The following is a 12,187-nucleotide window of genomic DNA, read 5'->3' on the forward strand; positions in this document are numbered from 1 at the left end:
TTAAGTCAGTCAAATATTGCCATGAGAAAAATATTTGAATTTTAAAGTGGATTAAAGTGACAATAACTATTGTACCCAGTGTGTAATAAGAATGAAATTTGGCTACGTAAAAAGGATTGAAATTGTTCTAAACTCTTTTCAAATAATAATAATTACTAAATTGGATTAATTAGAATAAAAAACAAATAAAAAAATAATAAAAAATAAAAGAAAAAAGTTATAAACTTATAATGCTTAGAAATTAAGAGGGCTGAATGGTCGTTGCTGTTTTTAGACTCTTCTAATCTCCTTAAAAGAAGAGCTCAAATAACGATATAGCAAAGTATTCAGATTTCAAAGCATAAAGATGTGGGGGGGGGGGGGGTAAGTGGAGGTCATGCTTCTAAAATATAATCAGTATTTTATGCTGCAAAAGCATTAACAGATTATTTCCACTTGAGCTACTTCTTCCTTGAGTGCGTTAACGATTAAAACAGTAGATCAATTTATAAAATAGAAATCGAAGCAAATCAAACTTATCAATCAATGCCTCACCTAGATAATAGAATCCATCTTGGGCAAGTCTACCGGCTTGTTTTTTTTTTCAGATTTTCTGGTGCATTATCAAAGGACCGGATACAAGTTTTTTCACACTTGCATATGCAAGGTTTTTTATCCATGCAGAGTCCACATTCTGCAGACCTGCCATATCACATCATTTAAGTAAGTTAAAAATAGCAAATGGGATTTTTGCTGGAAAAAATATACACAAAGAAAGATAACTCTTTATCCTCATCTTGACTGCCATAACCCGACACGTTATAATTCAAAGCTTTTTTAAACTTTAATTTCTAACGTAAATATGATATATTTAGACTTACTAACATTATAGATCCTAATGATTAAGTTCATTACAGTTTCACATATTCACTCCGAATGAGGTGAGCATAAATTGTAAATTGCGAACTAATGGAAAGTGTATGTATTAATGAACAGCAGTGGCAAAATGATATTTTAAAAAATTATACTAAAATTCCTTATGTAATAATGTAAAATAGAGAAAACTGAAACTAAATGTAAATAGCTTATTAAAAAAACGGTGGTTTGGTTCTTACGTTAATGTTTTTCATAATACTATTGCTGAAAAAGTTATTTTCCAACTCCAAATATCTACGTTTATATTGCATGCAAAATGGTTGTTTAAAATGCATTTTAATAATTTTTTGTGTGTGTGTGTGTGGGGAGGGGGGGGGGGGGGATACAGCAAATCAAACTCAATCAAAAACAAGAACAACATCTTATATATCGGTATCGCTTACACTCATTTCAAAATAGAATATATTTTTGTTAAAGAATAAACAGTTTTCCTTTCAAAAGTCTTTATCATATTTGTTCTGACACATTTTAATCCTATGATGAAATACAATAATGTGCTGTTAAAGAAGGTTCTATATCGATTGAATACATCACTCGGATCAGAAAGGAACAGAACACCACAACTAAGAAACAATGTTCTGTTAATAATGCAATTGATCTCAATTAAATCATTTTAACTAGTAAAGTTTAAATCCAGAGAACGTTGTTATGTGACCACCATTACTGTGGTAACCTGTACCACCGCCTCGTTTGACCCAGACTCTGTCACCGGTCTGTAGATGTAAGATAACCAGGTTGGTTCCGGTCTGGTAAATGGAAACGCTGCTCCCACTACCGTACCAAGCCGTGGCCCTGACCTTAATCGATCCATTCAACACGATGTCTAATTCGATGTTTTTTTGATGAGCAGACTGAACAGAGACATAGAACACATATGTCCCCGCTGAGGACGCTGTAAAGATACCAGTACTGGGGTTGTAGCCAGTTCCTTCACTGTAGATTACTGTGGGGAACACTAGGGTGCCTCCTGTCCAACCAGAGTTACCTGATGATAATCCCGCTGTAAACGCATGGTGGTTACTCTTATCTACAATTGGAAAAATAACTAATTGTATTATAAAGTGTATATACTGCTTAATAGACATGACGTTTATCACATGGCTCTGTGATTTTAATGAGTAGGTATGTCTAAAATAATTAAGAGAAACATATTTGAATATAGAATTGATTAAACAATTACAACTATGTATTCTACATATTTTATTTTAAGCATTCTAATAAGAACACTTTGATTTTTATGAATGAATGCATTACGGAATAAAACATAGCATAGAACATTAAGAACTGTAGAAAAAAGGCCCTGACAAAAATTGGAAACAAATTATTAATGTGTGTGTGCATGTGAAAGGGCATGCGATAACCCATCAGTTTCATTTAAACAAAGAGAAAGTACTTTCTTTGGAGAAATTAATATTTTCAATATTCCATTAAAATAAAAATAAATCAATTGAAAACATGCACGCTTTTCGAGGGGTCAATATTACTCATACGTGTACAAGTTGTTTAGCTACATGTACATAGAAATATATTTAATATATACATGGTTAAGAGAATTTGTCTAATAAGACGGAATATACCGATGAAGAATTAATTTTAGATATTTAAGTAATGTTTGCAGTTTTAGAGCATTGCATATGACTGATAGTAGAAATATGTTATAAACATGTTTGTGAAAGATAACTCTGGTTTACTCTCGTCGGTGTTGTCATTTATGCTGGTATAAAGGACGCTAGTACTGCAGTTTAAAACTAATATTGAATGCAAGCTATTATAACTTATAAGCACGCACTTGTCAGTCGAATAATTACAATTAATAGGGACAAATTCGTCCAAATATTGTTTTAGCCCCTTTTGTTACTAGGCGAATTTAAGAAAGCTCGAATTTACATATTTCCAATTATCTCTCTTTTATCACATCTGTGTCTGCGTTAATTCAGAACAGGGCAAAATTAACTGTTTGCAAGTGTGAAAGAGCAAAAAATAAAATAACATTGGGGAAAATAAAGTTATTTACATTCCCTACGACACAATTGAATTATTTCAATAATTCTATAACAAGCTATGTTTTATGAACATGCAACGTTAACAAACATGTGAAATTCAGATTTGTAAAAAGAGTGACAGACTTTTAATGCTGTAAACGTCGATAAATTTGCGATGTCTGTGTAGAAAGCGTTCATTTGGTTATATTTGGGGAGACAGAAATACAACAACAAACTGCCATTCATTGTGCATGGTAGTACTTTTTTAAAAACTGCTCGCGCTGAGAAAAAATGTCTTTTAACACTCTTTAAACCCACGCCACCTACAAGGGTTTTTTTTTAGTAGACCATTTATATATTTCCAATAATACATGTTACATGGAAGTTAAGACCTCTTAAAGGTTTACGTTTTATCAACATAAATAATATCAATGATTTCGAAGTATCCTTTTGCAAAATTCCATTTTTATTGGTTAATGTGTGATTTTCCAACAACACATACTTTCAATATATACTAGGTCATTTGGTTGAAAAAAAATGTAAAGCTCATCTTACCGCAGTTCAATCTGGACAAGTTCATGTTGGCCACTTCCAAAGAAGCCACAGCAGACGATAGTTTAAGCTGCTCATACTCCGACGTTTTTAACTGTGTTTCAAGCTTTGTGACTGTTCTATTCAAGATTTCTGAAAAAATGAATTTAACATTTTCTAAAACCAATTGATACAAATATATAAACGATACAAAATGTTTATATATGACAAATAATACATTTTCCTAAAGAATAATTATAAATAAACCAAATCTTGTACATAAAACTTTAAGAACTGTGTTATTGTACAGATAAACCAGTGTTCGAAATTTTTTAAATGTCTGCCCACAGGTTTGTATACTAGGCAAAAACCAAATTTAACAAATAAATTATCGTTCCTACCTACTTCTGCCTAAGATGGAATTCTTATCAAACATGTGCTCTGCTACCATGGAAACAATTAACTAAAAACCATTTACAGCGACTCTTCGGGGTTTTTTTTAATCAAAGCAAGCACATTTCTATTTTCTTACGATAAACAACACATGTAAATACCTGTGAAGGTTCCTCTAATTTCCAATTGAGAATCATCTAGATTTTGAATGAGCACTTTGTTATTAGTGAGGTTGAGTTTGGTTTGAACGATTTCCGCTTTTAATTCTTCAAATGAATTGTTAAAGTACCATTCAAGTTCTTCGTATTTTCTAGTTCTCGACTCATTTTCGGTCTCTGTGCTTTTCTTGAAATCTAACAGCGTGACCGAGAGGTAGCGTACCTCTATTTTGATATCATCAAGAACGCTATGCGTTTTGTTAAACATTTCCCGCCTTTTTTCGTCTGAATCCTTCTGTATGACGTTTAATTCGTCGTGCAGAGTACCATAGTTCTCGTGAACTGATTGTAAATTAGTTTCGAGCTCCATGATCCTGGCCTCATTTATCCTGCTACTGTTCTTTAGTTCGTTGTTTTCCTGTTGAAGAGATTTCACCTGAATCTTGAATGCATCAATCGTCTGCTGTTGTCCGGTAACTCTTGCTTCACTTGCTGCTATACCTTTCTTCATAATGGTGACGTCATTTACCAATGCATGGACATTCTTGACCAAAGCGAGACGAATTAATGTTTCTTGGTTTATCATCTGGCGAAGGATGCTCAAATCGTTCCATTCTTGGTCCTTGCTTTCTAGTAATGTTGAAGTCTTGTTTTCTCCATCAGTAAGGAACGAAAGGATAGACTCCGCATGAGAAAAACTGAGAAATATCGCTAAAATACAAACCGCTCTCATTTTGCTCGAATTGTAGAACAGACTGGTCCCATTAGAAAGAGAGCTTGATTTATATACAGAATGTAGAATGACAGCATATTCCAACTTTTTTCTGAAGTTTTAACATGCTTAGAATTCAACGAGTATTTAAAGTATTACGTCAACTGTTATGTAAAGATAAAAACTAACCAAAACTGCTTTGGTTGGTTACATTGTATAATTGTTGTCAACAAAAAGATTTCTTTTACATCTCGAAATAACATTTTATCTTTCACAACATATTTACCCCTAAAAAATCTTGTAAAATGTTGCCACTAGAGATATGTCAAACAGTTCTGAATTCTCGTAATGCCTACCTCTCGACCTTCAAAAACTTTTTAAACGAGTGGTATGAAAAAGGCATTGTAAAAAAAAGTAATGAGCTCAACATTGTAAGATATACAAGTTCGATTGCTATAAAAACGCAGGAAAAGATATATTGTTTAACATGGATCATTTATTGATCTTTCTTCAATTACTTACTACAGAATAAGATAAGTTATTTTGCGTGCTTGTGAATTTTTAACAGGTTTTCGATAATGTTTAGAGAGCTAAAACCTGGTAAAAGCCATTTCCTATGGTATTCATGGAACATTTTTTTAATCAAAAATACGAATGTTGAAATCAGTTAAGATCTAATATGATCGGTGGTTTTATAACTATGTTATCACTTTTTCTTTTTAAAATTCCTATGTTTATCAATGATCTTGAAAAATACCCTACAAAGAGGTTTCAATGTGATTATTAATTGTCTAGAAAAAATCATTTGAAATGCGGAAATTGATAAAATGTTACAAAGATAAGATTTCATTTTGCATGTTCGTAATGTTTTAAACGTCTATTCCCATAAGTTACCACTTCTATCCAGGATAAACCGATTACAAAAAATACCGGCATGTATGCATTTATTCATGATAAGAGTATGCTGTTAATAGCAATCTCTAAATATTTTTAGATTCATACTACATTAAAAAGACTAAGGTTCATAAACCCTCTGCTACAAAATACGTAAACAATTTTATAATCTTCTAATGTACATTTTTATAAAGCAGTATACTTTGTGATGTAAAGATAATTTATTTCAAACCTCGTGCGGTTCTCATACTCTCAAAAATATGATAATTAACCTCCTCCAGATATAAAAAGAGGATCATACACTGTTAAAAAACATACATTTTATTATCAGAGAACGACAATGAAAATGCATGCCATACATAACAAAAATGTATAGTGTAAAGAGAATATGAAGGAATAAATAAAATATAGGAAAGCGTGTCTCAAATATTTCTCCTAGAAAATTTACATTTATTTGTAAACACTCCTGAAAATACTAAGATACAACAGATATGATACTTTTTCTATTATCAACTCTTGCAAGTCCATATATTTTTTGTTAAAAGATTACAAGTACCACCTTTCTTCTGAATTTTCTTTACAAATTATGAGAAGAGAGACCAAATTATGAAATTTTCTTTGCACTATTTTAAAACATGACAATGATTGAAACAATGAACATCAAAGTATCCAAATTATATTTCCTGTCACACTGACGACAACAAATATTAAAAGAACATGCAGTTGTAAATGTGTGTTTCAAAAATGGCCTGTTCACAGTTCCATTACGTGATGGTTAGCAAATATTTTATTTTATAAATTATATGCAGAAGTTTTTTTATAACTTACAGGGTTCTCAAAATAGTAGAAATAGTTTTGAATTGTCATAAAACATAATATAAAGGTAAGATAGAGAAAGGAAAAATATGAGAACAGTACATGGTTGTATTGAACGTCATGTAATTATGAGCTAATTGTTATAAATTTCTGGGTTTCAGTTTACCAAAGAACTTACGACAAACTCGTATCTATTTTTCTCTGCAGCTGTTCGTAAAAGGTGTCTTTATCTGCCTCGTCTACATCACTTGTTGGGCTGTATATTTTTTACAGTATGTTTTATTGTTGTTCCCATTATTTTATAGTAGATGCATTAATAGACAAACCTTAACTAAATGACTACGTATTTCATATTTTTAGAAGAAAAACACAGAAGACAGATGTAAAATTTCGATAAATAAAGCGGCTATCTTAGTATCTGTTTTATTAGCTACACCGAATGTCTGACAACCAAACAAAACACTGTCACATCAACAGACTAACCTTACAAATTCACATAAGACAGCGACTCGCATGTAAATTCAGAATTTTTGATTTACCACATTTTGCGCTTACATTAAACTAAATATCTGATAACTTTAACTCCAATCTCTGCATCGCCGCCATTCTATGCTGAATAAAGTTGTGTAAGTATAGCATCGTTTTTTAAAGGAAATAGGACAGACTATTCCGAAATCAGGACAAGCAAAAGGAAGAAAAATAGGAAAAAAAATTTCTCCAGTTTACAAAATCATAATGCGTGGGGGAGGGCAATTTAGGAATTTTTTCTATAATTTTTTATCCGCTTCCAGAGACGGGAATGGTAGGGGCTCCTTATAATAGGTGCAATACACATGAATCATCTCACTAAATGGCTTTTAGTGTCTTATGGTGATAATTCAATAGAAACAGAGATCACTTTTCCGAGAACGGTGACAAAAAGCAGCTACTGTTTCTACTTTTAGAAACTGCTAAAAATGAGTATGATTGCCTGGGACACTTCTATTGGACATCAAAGTAATGTATAAAGTTATGTAAGAATATGCCCGTATTAATTACTAGATTCAAATGTCGTTTTTAAATACTAGTGTTATATTCAAATGGAGTCAACGTCAACGCCAAAGCCCTTTTTAGTGCCATTGTTTGTTTTTACTGTTCTATACCGAAGTGTCATGTTGTAATCATTATATTTTGTATTTACACCTACCCAATAAATTCAAATTTAAATTACAACTTGACAGTAGTTTGCAAGTACATTCTTAATGTCAATTTGATCACAACAGATATCGATTTTAAATTCATGCACAATCATTTGTAAAGTATTCTGTTTCTTGTGTTCAATTCTAAATTCGAAGTTTTTGGATTTGTGATGTTTATATATTTTTAAAATCAAGCATTGTATTTTTTTAAAATACATTCTTTTTACGCCAGTTGTAACAATAAAGAATGTATTGGGAAAAATATCCAAATGAGATAACGCATGCAATCGATCGCGGATCTCTAAGGGATGGGGAATTCAAACTTATTTAGGTCACTTATTAAATGTACCTTTAATAGGCTTCGACCCTCCTTCAATTAAATATTCACACCCCCCCCCCCCCCAATCCCGGATAAAATTTTCGAACCAAACCCATAAAAACCCTAGATATATAAGGTTAGCTTATGTCAGAAACTCTAACCACTGGGCCATTTCAGACACAACAAAGTGGGATCTTTAAATATTATGTGTCACTTTGGTTACGAATTTACGGACTTGTATTATTTTTTAAAAACGTTCAATTGTTGGGATACAAAATAATATTTTTAATGTATAGTGGGTCATCTCTCTACGTTTTTGTTGATTGAAATCGGTTTGTTTTCCATTAGACCTTAATTAGACTATTATATAAAAAAATGCCTTAAAGTTCTAAAATTGACATTATTTGCAGGTTTTGATACGTACATGCCTGTTTGAGTCAATATATTCCAAGTATTGAACATATTTATAGGTTTAAAATCAATGATTTGTTAAATATATATTGTTTTAAACGATTTTTTTTTTAAATATAAGATTTATTGATATTTTAATTTTTCAGTAGCTTGTCCGACCGTGTATGGGCATTGTACACGCCTTATCCACCCATTTTCAAAAGAATCTGGGGGAATAAGCCGAGGCAAAAAACCACATAGCCATAGGTTCATTAAAAAAATAATATTTTATTTCTAGCAAATTTCACTTTCGTTACATTTATTAAACATATGTGATCATATACATTCAGTGCTGCCATAACCCACAAAAAGTAACTTAATTCACATTTAATTGATACAGGGATGGGGTCAATTACAATGGAAAGTAATTAATTAAATTACAATTACTTGCCTAAATTCTTCAATTAAATTACCATTACCATTACAAGGGTTTTCAAAAGTAATTAATTAAATTACAATTACTTTGCAGATGTAATTAATTAAATTACAAATTACATTTTTTTGAAGTTCATAAAAATTTAATAAAACTATGATTTATCTACAACACATAAACATTTAAGGAGGTATGTCAAAAATGTGAATAAAATTTCGCCATAATCAAAATATTTTCACTGTTTGAGAATTTGCTAACTACTTTGATAAGTAACAATTTTTGGAAAGAAAAAACATAAATTTGGTTTTATTGTTTACTTCAAAACCCAGGTACCGGTAGTCACAATATGGAGGTGTCCCATACCACCTTAATATTCAATAAACATTTGAAAGTCATATCCCCTAACCTACACCTATCATGTCAACTAAAGTATTTCCTGCATGCAAAGCTATTAAATGAAAACTTTCTCCTTGGCATTTTTATACACTTTTTTTTCTTTAAAAATACAATGCCAAAGTACAGGTTAATCTCGGGTAGAGGGCAGACTTTAATTGTTATCAAAACACGATTCACACCTGTTGTTCTCTAACTAATTATCAAATGTTTGCAATAAGGGAACACACCCTGTGGACACGTTTGGCATCTAAGACTTAAAACCCATTTGAAGCCATACATTTTAGCTTTATGTATTTTAGGCTATCAATTACAAATCATAACTTGATAGTTTATATAATTTAGATAACACTGATTTTGTTTGTAAATTAAACAGTTATTTTTGTTTAACTGATTCAATGATAATTGACACACTAATTATTCTAATAAGAAGGAAAATAAGTACTTTTTAAGAAAAAAGAGATCAAACAAATCATCAAATACAGTCATGTACTTAATTAAATTTGGGAAACTTATGATTAAATATTGAATCACTGAAAAATTTCATTCTGAAAAATATTTAGTATGATATATAGAATAAGAAGAGTTCAATGCTTTTTAACTACTCTTCCCAAATTAATTAAATTAATTAACAATTAGTGTGGGGAACAATGGGTAGTGGACAAGTTCATATTTATATGTACACCAGTGTGTAATTGAAAGTAATTGAAAAGTAATTGGAATTACATGCCTTTTTTGAAAGTAATTAATTAAATTACCATTACATGTAATTGAAAATGAGGCCAATTACACATTACTTTCAATTACATCAAAATTTGTAATTAATTACACTCAATTACCATTACAAATTACCATTACCCCATCCCTGAATTGATATTAAGACAACAAAATAGTTATATGCTAATTTGGCAACAAAATGATATAGAAATCGGATGTTCAAATTATATTTTTTCATAGAATGGGTCATCGTACCATTTTTTTAAAGAACGAATATTGTTAACACAAATTAACGTCTATCTTTTTCAAATTCCAAAAAAATGGTATGAAAACCCACTCTATGGTAAAAAGTAAGTTTTTTTCTTTTAATTTTTTAAATTGGTCTTTAAATGACTAAGTCCAGTCGTTTGCGTAAAACTGATAACAATAGAATCAGCTATATCATAGCATCTAAACAAGCGAATCGGTGGTGTAGTGGTAAGCGATGAGTTCTTTAAACAAATGTAACTGTTAAAGTGGGTGTTCGAATCGTATGCGTTGTAGGGTGTTTTTTTTCTTTTTGTTTACATTGTTAGAATGTAATTTTCTTTTTTTACTTAATAATGTACATTGTTAAAATGTAATTTTCCTTTTCTTTTCTTAATAATAAAAAATTGCTTAAAATAACTTGAAATTATTTGATATGCGTTTTCTACTACTTTAATAAAATATAAAATGTATGTTATTCTCTTTGAGATTGCACGATTTCATATTGTAAACAAATGGTTAACGTTGTTGTGCATGCAAGAAACAATTAATTTGCAAGATAAAACGTTCCATCTTTTAATCCTTGAGAGTCTTGTTAACACAACAAGGACATACTCTGGACAAAAGCATGTAATTGTGCACAAAATGCAGAATACAGGCTAAGTCAAATGTACAGTATGCACCTAAAGAAAATTCATTGATTAGCTAGGCATGTATTTCACTTCCAATTGTATCGGCAGGGAAATCACATTACAAATGCCTGTTTTGTTGTGAACGAAAACGCATAGTAGTTCTACCAAAAGACACAAAGACCACTAGGACCAATGACCAACACTAAGTTTGACCAGTGACCTATAACAAGCCCCCTTGTTATACGTTACTGGTTTGACGATCGCTGTCTTCCGTGTGGTATATATCAACCGGGAGGGGGGGGGGCTAAGGGGGACTTTGCCACTCCCCGATTTTTTTGCAAATTTATATATAGCTAGCAAAGACCTTTTTTTGCTTGTCAAGATTTTTTATAAGTCTAGCCCTCCCCCCACTTTCTATTTGCTTCCGACGCCACTGTATATTTTTTTTTAAAATACTTGTTTTGAATACCTACAAAAGGAGTTAACTAAATTCTTTCTGTCTCCGAAGCGGGAAATCGACTCCCCCATACTCTTTGTCGACTCCCATGCGTTAGGGGTTGTATACGATGACTGAGGTAAATTAGTAAATTAAATACTGTTAGAAAGTAATCAACATTTTTGTATTTTAACTCTTCAAATGAGTATTTGTAATTGTTATTCTAAATTTGCCAGTTTTAAGTATATGTAAATACTACAAAATTTAAGCGCATTTACGCCTTTCAAATGTCGATTGCCCCTTTCTCGCATTTTCATTTGGACAATTCTGTCCACCGTTTAAATGCCCAGTTAACTCGTACGTTTATTACTTCTTATAAGACGTCTGAGAGGGTCGTGGGCATTTGCAACGGCTTATTCCCCCAGATTTTACAATAAATGACCTTTAGTTTTGTATTTAAAACCTATTTTCACAATTTTTTAATTGGACAGGTGATTTTAAAAAGTCGGTCTCTAGGTTTGTATAGGCAACAACCGAAGCATACAGTGTATCAATAAATGTCGGATTTGAAATTTGTTACTTTGCTTGTTGTTCTATACGTCCTGCCTACTTGTATTCTGCTTCCAAATGAAAGAGCCGTGGCATCATGGACACAATTTCAACCATTTACAGCGACCCTTCGTTCTTTTTTTTTAAAACAATGCAAGCACATTACTGATTTTTTTTTTGCAATAGAGTGCACATGTAATTACCTGTGAAAGTTCCTCTAATTTCCGTTTGAGAGTCATCTAGACTTTGAATGAGTACTTTGTTTTGAGTGAAGTTGAGTTTGTTTTGAAGGATTTTCCTTTTCAATTCTTGAAATGAATTGTTAAAGTACCGTTCAAGTTCTTCGTATTTTCTATCTCTCGATTCATTTTCAGTCTTTACACTTTCTTTGAAATCTAACAGCGTTACCGAGAGATATCGTACTTCAATTTTGATATCATCGAGAACACTGTTCGTCTTATTAAACATTTCCCGCCTTTTTTTCGTCTGAATC

At 31.5% G+C, this 12,187-nt stretch overlaps 1 protein-coding gene across 1 annotated transcript; it reads right to left on the minus strand.

Annotated features, from left to right (window-relative positions):
• Positions 1 to 1,351: 1,351 nt before the first annotated feature.
• On the minus strand, positions 1,352 to 4,976 carry LOC128185704 (uncharacterized). The gene is made up of 3 exons (XM_052855336.1): positions 3,983 to 4,976; positions 3,453 to 3,581; positions 1,352 to 1,942 (listed from the first exon to the last, which is right to left on the minus strand). Exons 1-3 carry the CDS (start codon positions 4,710 to 4,712, stop codon positions 1,533 to 1,535), a joined length of 1,269 nt encoding a protein of 422 aa, XP_052711296.1. The 5' UTR covers positions 4,713 to 4,976; the 3' UTR covers positions 1,352 to 1,532.
• Positions 4,977 to 12,187: the final 7,211 nt, after the last annotated feature.

Source organism: Crassostrea angulata, chromosome 5, assembly GCF_025612915.1.
Source record: "Crassostrea angulata isolate pt1a10 chromosome 5, ASM2561291v2, whole genome shotgun sequence".
Taxonomy (NCBI): Eukaryota; Metazoa; Mollusca; class Bivalvia; order Ostreida; family Ostreidae; genus Magallana; species Magallana angulata.